Below are 10,947 nucleotides of genomic sequence, written 5' to 3'. Positions count from 1 at the left end.
CAGTGCAGACAGGCCCAAGGCAAGACCCAGGCTCTTGTTCTTTCTCTACAGTCTGTGAGTGTGTGTGTGTAAGACAGTGTGTGTCGGGGGAACAGTCCTGAAAAAAGAGGGGCTCTAATTTCTTCCTTGCTTGGCAGGGTGAGCGCTCAGAATGAAAGCTAAGTTGCTTTACTTGTTACCAAGGTAGCAGAATAACTGGGATTCTCATACACTGGGGTAGGAGTAGAAAATGAGGCAGCCACTCTAGAAAAGAAAGTGTTTCCTGCCCACTGGAGTTTGTAAAGTGCATCATAATCATAGCAAAGAATCCTCACGATACCATAACGCCATTGTCAAATAGCTATGATGACTCTCATCTTGTAGACGAAGAATCAAGGCTCAGAGAAAATCACTGACGCTGGCCACAGGGCTGTTTCTACTGTGCCTGCTCCAATGGTTGGCAGCGGTACTGCGGCCACGGTACACAACTTTAGCAAGGGCACTGTGGGAAACGCAGCTCCCACGTTGGGAATGCAGATCTGGTGGTTCTGGGAGAAAAGGTGTGGACTGTAGGAAAGTGAAAGTTGTCTGTCTATAAAGAAGGGCTCCTTGAGCCTGGGTAAAAATGGCATTCCCACGTTAGGGGATCGGAAAAGAGCTGCTGGGAGTTTCCCTGAACCGTTTGGCTTCCTGTAGCTCATGCAAACCAAGTGTTTGTTCCTGGGCCGCTTAGGAAGCCTGCTCCTCCCTCACTCTTGGTTCCTTTGACCCTTGCCTAGATTTCCTGGCACAGCCACCAGTGAAACTCACATCCTGGGAGCCAGGGCTGCCCTCCCTCGCCCTCACCACTGGCCCTCTGTGTCTCGTCCAAGCCATCGCCTTCATTCGTGTATTTAAGGTCTCTATGTACCAGGCAGAACACTGCGTAGGAGCTGCGATGCAAAGAGAATAATCATAGCAAATGCTACTGTAGTAGTCAGGGTTCTCTAGAGGGACAGGACTAATAGGATAGATGTATATATGAAGGGGAGTTTATTAAGGAGTATTGACTCACACGGTCACAAGGTGAAGTCCCACAATAGGTCGTCTGCAAGCTGAGGAAAAAGGAGGCCAGTCCAAATCCTAAAGCTGAAGAACTTGGAGTCCAGTGTTCGAGGGCAGGAGGCATCCAGCACGGGAGAATGACGCAGGTTTGAGGCTAAGCCAGTCTAGTTTTCCACGTTCTTCTGCCTGCTTTTATTCTGGCCGTGCTGGCAGCTGATTAGATTGTGCCTACCCAGATTGAGGGTGGCTCTGCCTTTCCCAGTTCCGCTGACTCAAATGTCAGTCTCCTCTGGCAGCACCCTCACAGACACAGCCAGGATCAATGCTTTGTATCCTTCAATCCAGTCAAGTTGACACTAATGATAACCATAACGCTTGTCATTTACTGAAAGGTTTTGTTGGGCTTGTGAAGGGCGAGTGCTTTGTGACTTTGGCACAGTCCCTGCTCTCAAGGAGCTCACAGTCAGGAAGGAAAGAAAGGCAGGTGGAATTTCAGCCTGGAGTTCCTGTGCTGCCCTCAGGGAGTGCTGGGCCTGAGCTGGCGTGAGGCTGCAGGGCCCTTCCTGGAGAGACTTGAGGGAGACGCCTGGGGGAGCGGCTCAATGGAAAGGTCGCTGGCAGGGCGGCATCTTCCACGTCAGGATTGTCAGGTTCTCTTCTGTCCCCAGAGAGTGGTCCTGGGAGGCCCTGGCCCAAGCAGGACCTGCTTCTGGGAGGAAGTCATTCAAGGCCACTGCTATACAAGAGAAACTGTGGCAGGACATTTTTGTGGCTGCATGAACAATTTCTCCCCTCTTTCTCTTTTGCCCATTCAGAGGGGCCATTTGCCCTTCCATCAGGGAAGGGTGAGAAGGGGTGGAGTGCAGGAAAAAAGAGCCTTCCAGACTGTGTTTCCGAAAGCTTTGCCCTTAGGGCAACAGAGAGGGTCTTGCCCTGTCTCCTGGGCTGGAGGGCAGTGGTACAATCACAACTCACTGCAGCCTCAACCTCCCAGGCTCAAGCGATCCTCCTACCTCAGCCTCCTGACTAGCTGAGACTACAGACGTGTACCACCATGCCCAGCTAATTTTTAATTTTTGTACAGATGGAGTCTCACTATGTTGCCCAGGCTGGTCTCAAATTCCTGGGCACAAGCAATCCTTCTGCCTTGGTTTCTCAAAGTGCTGGGACTATAGGTGCCTGCCACTGTGCCGGCCCAGTCCTGTGCTTAATTTTGGAGCCAGAGCCTCGATGGGGCGTGGGGGTCTCTGACCGTGCAGAAGCAGAATTGTTGGGGACCATCACCTCCCAACCTCATGCTTTTCAGTGTCCTAAGCTTGAATTGCTGTCTCACCACTGCCTGCGGGGTAGTCCTGAGCAGGCTGTTTCACTTCTCCGAGCCACAGTCTCTCCCCTGTGAACCAGGGAAAATGGCAGCCCCTCCCTCATGTGGTTGCTGTGAGGAGGGGTAGGAGGTGAGTCTAGCAAAGCCTGGTCCACAATTTCCAGCTCCTTCTCCCTCCTCGCCTCCTTCTTCCCCTTCCTTCCTTTCTGCCCCTTGCTCCTCTGACGCTGAGGACCCAGGGGTCAAGCCTCACCCTGCTCTCTGCTTCGCTACTCCCTTTCTCCCCCAGCAGCCAGCCCCAAGGATGCGTTCCTTCCGTCCCCGATCTGCTTATTAATTACCAGATCCATGTTGCCTTCCTCCTAAGTTGCAGGAGGACCTCTGAAGATGCTCTGAAAAATCAACTGGCAAAAGGCAGATTAATTGGAGGAAAGTCATGCAAATTTATTTAACATGTGTCCTCAGGAGCCTTCAGAAGGCAGACCCAAAGATAGAGGGAGAAATTGTTCATTTTTGTGCTTAGGTTCATCAAAGTGTGGGCAGCTGTGTAGAAACATGATTGGACAAAGGGTCTGATCTAATGTGAATAGACTGAGTGGGGAAACCCGGCCAGGCCTGTCTGTCTAGTTTCTTCTCGGTCTCTCTGAGCATGAAGTCCTTCTTTCTGGGCGTGGAGCAGGGTCCTCTCTGGAATGGGGGTTTCATGACCTACAGTCAAACGATGATCCCTTCAGATCATTTCTTTACAGCCAGTTTCTACACAGCAAGGCAAGGGTAAGTTAGAGTCATATTTTTAGGTTTTATGGCTGACTTGGGGAAAAGGGGTTCTAGTTCCTATGACTGGCTTTGGGGAGAGTGGGGCTGAGAGACAGGAAAGCAGGAGAAGGTCAGAGAAAAACTTTTGCTTCTGAGGCCTTCATTTTCGGACACTGTTTTCTGAGTCCCCACACAGGGATCTCTTCCGCATCCTCCAGGCTGCAGCTCCAGCACCTCACACCCTGCTGGCAGCAACAGACACTGGATAAATATTTGTTTAGTAAAATCCAGCAGTTTGGGTTGCAAAGAGGAAGAGAGTAAAGAGCAAGGAATAAAAGGCCAGAAGGTCAGACGCAGCCTCTGCCACAGTCCCCGCCAGCTCCCGGGGCTTGTCCCGTGCCCAGCCAACACCCAGTCATCGCCCAGCCAGTGCCCAGCCATGCTGCCCCAGGCGCTGCTGCTCTCCTTCTGTGCAGCAGGTGAGGCCCCCCGGCCTGGAGGAGGGTGCCTGGCTCCATGCTCCCCAGGGCTGGAGGCTGAGGGAAGGCGGCACTCCCCTGAAGTTCCCAGATTTCCAGGTTGGAGGGGAGGCAAGGTAGAAAGAAATGAATGCTTTTCAACCCTCAGAACAGGGGTGGGAAGGGAGCTTTGCCCTCATCACCCCTGACCAGACAGTACTCAGTCAGCACCCAGAAGGCAGCAGTCAGAAACAATGCGGCTCCAGCAGCTTCCATTCTAGCGGGGCTAAGACATTCCTCAAGGAGACGGCCTCGCAGGCCACTTCAGAAGCGTGTGCGATGCAGGGAAGAACATCACCAGGGTGTGGACAGGGACGGGCATTGGGGGGGTCTGTGGACCAGGGGGCGGCAAGGGTTCTCGGAGGAAGGGAGCCGTGGGTGAGTCTGAGGGGGAGAAGGAGCTGCCAAGACAGCCAGGAAAAGCCCTGGCTGGGAGGGTGGCGGCTGCTGATGCGGGTGGGAGGGGAGGGCGAAGGGCCCCATGGCTGCGGCCCAGGTGGCAGTGGGCGGTCAGGTCTTAGGCCCTCTGGCTGCAGAGCGGGGGTGTGTGGGGACTGCCGAGGGTAGAGGGGCCTTGGGCCCAGGTGTCGGCAGGCACACAGAGAAGGGTGAAGTTCAAGGCAATGGAACCGACTAGAGGCCACAGAGAGACAGAGGTTGCCACCAGGGCTCCTGGGTGGGGCTGGAGAGGCCGGTGGGAGGGGCACCCTGCACGGCACTGGGGGGCGGGGGTGGACACCGTCCTAAAATCAATTATATGGGCCACAGCCAGTCATTAAACAAAAAAATAAGCAGAATGCTTTTCTCAGCGACAGGAAGCATCCTCCGCTGTGGTGGGTGTGAGGAGCTGGTTCTCCTTGGCAAGTGCCTCCTCAGTTCTGGCCCCTGGCTTTGCTGCCACGGCCTGTGCCCAGCTCCTCATTCTCATTCTCCTCTCCTGGGGCATCTAGCTTGAAGGGTTCCTTGTGTCCCGGACCTCCAAGGTCCTAGCACCAAGCCTTTCATTCCTCTCTGCCTCCCTCCACAGGCAGACCCAGGGCAGAGCAGAGCAGCCTGGACCAACCACATTTACTGGGACCAAGGGGATGGAGTCAAGGAAGGAAGGAACACAGATCTTGGGGCTTAGGGTGGCTTCCTGGGAGATGTTTGATTTGCTCATTAGTTCCTCCCTCCCCTTCCTTCCTTCCTTCTTTCCTTCCCTCCTTCCTTCCTTCCTCCCTCCCTCCCCACCTCCCTTCCTTCCTTCCTTTCTTCCTTCCTTTCTGTCTTCCTCTCTCCCTTCTGTCTTCCTTCCTTTCTTCCTCTCTCCCTTCTCCCTTCCTTCCTTCCTGTCTTCCTCTCTCCCTTCTGTCTTCCTTCCTTCCTTTCTTCCTCTCTCCCTTCTCCCTTCCTTCTTTCTTTCCTTCCTTCCTTCTTTCCTTCCTTCTGTCTTCCTTCCTTCCTTTCTTCCTCTTTCCCTTCCTTCCTTCCTTCTTTGCTTCCTTCCTTCCTGTCTTCCTCTCTCCCTTCTGTCTTCCTTTCTTCCTTTCTTCCTCTCTCCCTTCTCCCTTCCTTCTTTCTTTCCTTCCTTCCTTCTTTCCTTCCTTCCTTCCTTCGTCTTCGTCTCTCCCTCCTCCCTCCCTCCCTCCCTCCCTTCCTTCCTTCCTTCCTTCCTTCCTTCCTTCCTTCCTTCCTTCCTTCCTTCCCTCTTTTTCAATACATTGAGCCCTTGTGGTCAGCATTGTGCTTGGCCCTAGGAATATAATGATGAATACGGCTCGTTCTTTGCTCCTAAATTGCCTATACCAGGTGGTACAGATAGACAAACAAAAAGGTCTCTTCCTTGAAAGCTTTTAAAAAATTCTGATGTTAGTCCCAGTGGCAGATCTTTGCTCTAGGGTGGGTCTGGAAATTGGTGTATTTGAAAAGCTCCCTAGGTGATTCCAGGGTGCAGCTCTGGTAATGGGTCCCCGATGGAGGGCCGGTGCCCTGCCATGGATATGGGCCTGGAGCTGGGAGCCTGCCCAGGGTTCTTGAGTCTGAGCTGTATTCCTTCCCACTGGGTGGCCTTGGCTATGCCTCTTTAACTCTCTGTGACTTGGTTCCTTCATTTGTAAAACAGGCAGAGTGATACCTTAGGCAGCTGGAAGAATCCCGTGAGCTGATGGCACATGGCGGGTACTCAGCAAGCTTTGTCTGTCGTTATCAAGCACTGACAAAGGTGCACTGCAGTATATAGGAAAGGCATCTCACCTTTTCTGTAGAAAGGATGGGGCAGAAGGGTGAAGAGTTAGCTGGGCAAAGGGACTGGGGAGATGAGGGAATGGGAGATAGGAATTGTGGGTTGAGGGAGCTGGAGGAGGTGGCTGGCTCTTCAAGAACAAGAGAACAGCTCATGCCAAGGCTGGGAGGTAGAGCTGGATATGACTGATGGGCCAGCGACAAAGCACAGAGTGGGCAGGAAGAGGCTGGGAAGTCCCACCAGGGTGTGGCTGAAAGCTCTTCGAGGGCTAGGGGCTGGGCTGGGGACAGCCGTGCTGTGACAGCCTCTCCTGCTCCAGCCCTGCAGCTGGTGAGCAGTAAGAGGGACTTGGTTCTGGTGAAGGAGGCGCTGAGCTGGTACGACGCCCAGCAGCACTGCCGGCTGCACTACACAGACCTTGCTGACCTGCAGCCAAGTGACCTGTTGAAGCTCTACTCCCTCATGACCAGCACCCAGGCTTGGATTGGCCTCTTCTTCGACGCAAGCACTTCTGGCCTGAGATGGTCCAGCGGCTCCACCTACACAGCCCTGGAGTGGGTTCAGACGCTGCCCGAATTCGGGGTGGGCATCTGTGCCACGCTGTACACTCGGCTGAAATTCCCCTCCATAGGGGCCAACTCCTGCACAGCCCAGAATCCCTTCTTCTGCTACTATGGTGTGTTCACATTCATATTTCAGGCTTGGTCTTCCCCCTAGGGGCCTCGCTCTGTTGCCCAGGCTGGAGAGCAGTGGCAGGATCATAGCTCACTGTAACCTCCAACTCCCGGGCTCAAGTGATTCTCCTGCCCCAGGCTCCTGAGCAGCTGGGACTACAGGTGCCTGCCACCACACCTGGCTAATTAAAAAACAAACAAACAAACAAACAAACTTAATAGAGACAGGGTCTCACTATGTTGTCCAGCCTAGTCTCAAATTCTTGCCTTCAAGTGATCCCCCTGCCTCAAGTCTCCCAAAGTGCTGGGATTATAGGCATGAGCCACTGGGCCTGGCCCAGGGTTGCTTTTCAATAGCAAATGATGGGGCAGGGAGAGAGAGAGCGAGAAGCACCCTTTCAGAGGATAACTGGTCATGACTTTACTGTTTTTGCAACATCACTTTCTCTCTGTGGCCTCTGTTTCTATTTCCTCTGCATACCTACTCTGAACACCCCATTAGAAAAAATGGGTGTAAGTCAGGATAGAATAAAAATAAAATCTGGAAAGTTCCTTTCTTGCCAATTAAGGATTTGGAGGAAGGAGAAAAAGAAAGGGAGCCAAGAGGGAAAGACAGGCTGGGGTTCGGGGGATGCATGTGTACCTATGCAGAAGCAAGAGCAGAATTCAGTGTCTCCTTCTCAGGAAGCACAGGTGGACGGTTAGGGTCTCAGAGTTGGGCAGGAGGGAAGCAGCTGTCCTCTGGGAGATCCCCTGCTTCCCACTAAGTGGGGAGCGGGAGCCAACTCCTCGGGCATCGTTGCGGGAAATCCACCATCGGTACGCCATGCGCAAGGCTCCAGCTGTTGGAGAACAGCAGCTGCCTCCTTGTGTTCCACCCGGACCCCTCTCTGTTCTGGCTACCAGTGCCTCTGACTCCTGTCTTGTAGCTGTTGGGAAGATCATACGTGGGCTGGTTGTGGCATGCACAGCACTTGCCCGGTAAGAGTGTCACTTCCTGCTTTTCCCTCTGTTGGCCACGGCTCAATCCAACTCTGTGCCATCCTCACCTCTCAAATAGGGTTATGGAGGACCAACCTCACATGTGCCCAACACAGCCACATGGCGCCTGCCCCGGGACCTTGAGAAGTAGCAAGTGGTGGCTGCCTAGATTTAAATGCTGGGTTCCCAAGGGAGTAAAGAGATTCCCAGGGGTGGTAAGTGTGTCTCGGACCAGGAGGCCTGCAAAGGGAGGGGTGTGCCTATGGGGTTGTCCCCTGCTCCCCACACTGTCCCCACACTCCACCAAGATGGGTCCTGACCCCTCACCTCTCTCCAGTTCTGCACCTCTGCTGCTAGCACACGGGGTCAAGTCAGCGCTGTCTCTCCTCTGGGTCTGCCCTTGCCCCCTAAAGTCTGTTCTCTACACAGAGTGAGCTTTTAAAAAGGTAAATCAGATCACTTCCCTGTAAACAAAAGAATCAGTAGGCCCTGACAGCACTAAGAATCCTGTCCTTCTTTAGCCATCGGGCCTCGCCTCCCCTCTTTGGCCTCATCTCCTACTCCTGCCCCAGCCACATGACTTCCTTTGGCTCCTTCTCACTGCAGAAGCTTTGCTGTGGCTCTGCTTGGGCAGCTCCCCCCACCTCTCTGCAAGATTTGCTCCCTCTCATATTCTCTTCAAGAGCAAGGACTCTGCTTGTCTTATTTCTGTCATTTTTCCCAGGGCGTAGAATAGCGTCTGCGACCCAGTAGGTGCCTAGTATTTATTGAATGGATTGAATCAATGTAGAAAGGGATGGACGAGCCTGTCTGCCCCCGAGCTAGGTTTTCCCAGCAGTAACTGGGCAGCTCCTGCCTGCAGAGGATCCTGGGCCTCCCCGTAACTCATGGTCTGTTTCTGTTTTACAGACCCTGATGTCGGGCACCTCATCTCCACGAAGCCCTCTGTCGGCCTGACCACCTCTCCAAAGCCAGGTACGCACCTGCTCCCCATTCCCTTTTCTGGGAATTTGGCTTGTTTTGCCTTGGACCTCTCCATCAGGACCAACCAGCAGGATCCCCATCCCCAGGGCCCCTCTGTTCCCCTGACTCCTACCTGGCTGTCCAGGAGGGATTTCCAGGCTTTGCTGTCCCCTGACTGAACCCCACGGAGACAGTCATTGTCTTTATTTTTATTTTTTATTTAAGACATGGATGGTCTTACTCTGTCTCCCAGGCTGGTGTGCAGTGGCACACTCACAGCTCACTCAACATTCCTGGAGGGTGATCCTCCTGCCTCAGCCTCCTGAATAGCTGGGGCTACAGGCACATGCCACCATGCCCAGCTAAGTTTTTGTATTTTTAGTAGAGATGGGGTTTTGTCATATTGCTCAGGCTGGTCTCGAACTCCTGGGCTCTAGCGATCCACCTGCCTTGGCCTCCCAAAGTGCTGAGATTACAGGTATGAACCACACAGCTGGCCATTGTCTTTATTATTCTGATGGGCCCAGAGGGTGACTGGCTCAAAGTCTCCAATCAGAGACTGGAATCAGAGAGTGGATGAGCCCTTGGCTGCAGCCCAGCTGTCACTCCGGGGTTGGGGACTGGGTGGTTTCTCTTCACAGCCCAAGTACTTGCTTATCCATCTGGGGGTGGGGGTGGCTTCTCTGAAATAGTCCCCTCCAGTATTAGTGCCTTGGTATCTTTTAAAAAGTTTCGTCCTATCTGATACGGATAAGTTCTATGACAGAGGCGATATACTCACTCACTCTGCTCTGTAGAGTGGCTTTTCTGCATGGTATGGAGTACAGAGTTGTAGAGTGAAGATGGCGTGGGCTTCCCATGTTTGAATCTCTAGTATGATCCGAGTTCAGGCAGGTTGTTGCCTCCCTCAGCCTCCTTCTCTTCGTCTGTGAACTGAGGTTAATGACACCAACTTCTCAGGATAGTAGTGGGGTTTTCAAAGATGACACAGGCCACATGCATAGCTCAGGGCTGGCACATACAAGGGGTTTAATCAAGAGTAACTTTAAAACATCAGTTGAGATAGGGAAAGTGTTAGGGAAATTGGAGGCAAATCTTGATGGGCTTAGGTGAAAGGCCCATGTCCAAGTTTGGGAGGCTCCATTTGAATCTGAGGATGTGACTCCCGTCTCGGCAAACAGGAGTGTTTCCTCTTCTGCGCCCCCAGAATCAATGCCTCAGGCCGAGTCCCAGCCACTCATATCGTTTCCAATCTTCCATTGTCTGGAATCTCAGATGTGTGGGCTCATGTGCTGTAAGATGGGACAGGCCTGGCGAGGAGCAGGGTAGGCTGGGCTTATTCTACCTCAGGACCTGGCCCAGTCCAGCCTCGGGCAGGGACTGGCAGAGGTGGCTGTGGGAGGCCGGCATCTCAGTCTGTCCGGCTCCCCCGGAAGGCAAGGCCACTGAGCCTGCTCCGCCTCCTGTGTACCGGGCCCGTGGCTCCAGGCTGGCCTCTTCTCCCTGGCTCTCCAGGCACGGTGAGCCTAGGAAGATCACACTCTTCCTCTAGTCTGCTCAGTCCTGAATTCGCCTGCGAGCCAGTGCGGGCAGGCACAGCCCCTAGAAATCATACTCGAGGGTGACCCCAAACCAAGATTATTCTGTCTTCCTCATAATCTCCCCTGAAATGGTCACTACCATCTTGCCAAGTGCTTACTATTAATATATCACTGTGCTAAACCATTTGCATATGTGATTTCATGTAATCCTGACCTTAGGTACTATTATTACCCCATTGTATAGATGAAGAAATTAAGACTTAAACTGAACTTGTGAGGCCATATAACTACACGAACTCTTAAGCCCTGCTTTCCCTAATGTCTTCCCCACCTGCCGCTATGTCTCATCCATTCTTCCTACTCGGTATTTAGTCTACCTATAAAATTGTTGTTGTTTTGATCAAACCTAACACTCAAGGACGAGGGACAAGGGCCCATGTCAGACCAGAATTCTATCCCCAAGGATGATGAGGGCTGGGCTGTCAGAGACCCAGACCCTCAGGCCTGTGAGCTCCACATTCTCTGACCCCAGCTGTGGTCCAGATTGGTGGTCAGACCTTCACGCGATTTGACCAAGTGATGACATGGTCCTCGGCCCTGCTGTACTGCCGCAGCCACCACACGGACCTGGCCGACCTGCAGACGGTGACAGACAAGACAGGCAAGGAGGCCTTGAGATCCATCATGAGTGAGACTGAAGCCTGGATTGGCCTCTACCTCAATGCGAACTCTGGATCTCTGAGCTGGTCCAGTGACCTGGGGGCCAGCATCCCCTCCTGGCTGCAGGTGCCGATGATGGTGAGAGGACTGTGCGCAGCTCTCGGCATCTATATGACCTACTCCCCAAAAGTGTACTCAGTGAACTGCTCTTCCCCGCTGCCCTTCATCTGCTTCTATGGTGAGTGAGAGTCTGCTCTTGCTGGCCCTCCGCCCACTGAGGATAGAA

General features: G+C 53.3%; 1 protein-coding gene across 1 annotated transcript; it reads left to right on the top strand.

Annotated features, from left to right (window-relative positions):
- The first annotated feature begins 5,869 nt into the window (after window positions 1–5,869).
- Window positions 5,870–7,062, top strand: LINC00083 (long intergenic non-protein coding RNA 83). The gene is given in 1 exon segment (XM_011981467.1): window positions 5,870–7,062. A coding segment is annotated over 1 exon segment (690 nt). The 3' UTR covers window positions 6,560–7,062.
- The last annotated feature ends 3,885 nt before the right edge of the window (window positions 7,063–10,947 follow it).

This window comes from Mandrillus leucophaeus, unplaced genomic scaffold (assembly GCF_000951045.1).
Source record: "Mandrillus leucophaeus isolate KB7577 unplaced genomic scaffold, Mleu.le_1.0 Scaffold226, whole genome shotgun sequence".
Lineage (NCBI taxonomy): Eukaryota > Metazoa > Chordata > Mammalia > Primates > Cercopithecidae > Mandrillus > Mandrillus leucophaeus.
The sequence above is the reverse complement of the archived record's forward strand: the minus strand, read 5'-3'. Positions and strand labels throughout refer to the sequence as shown.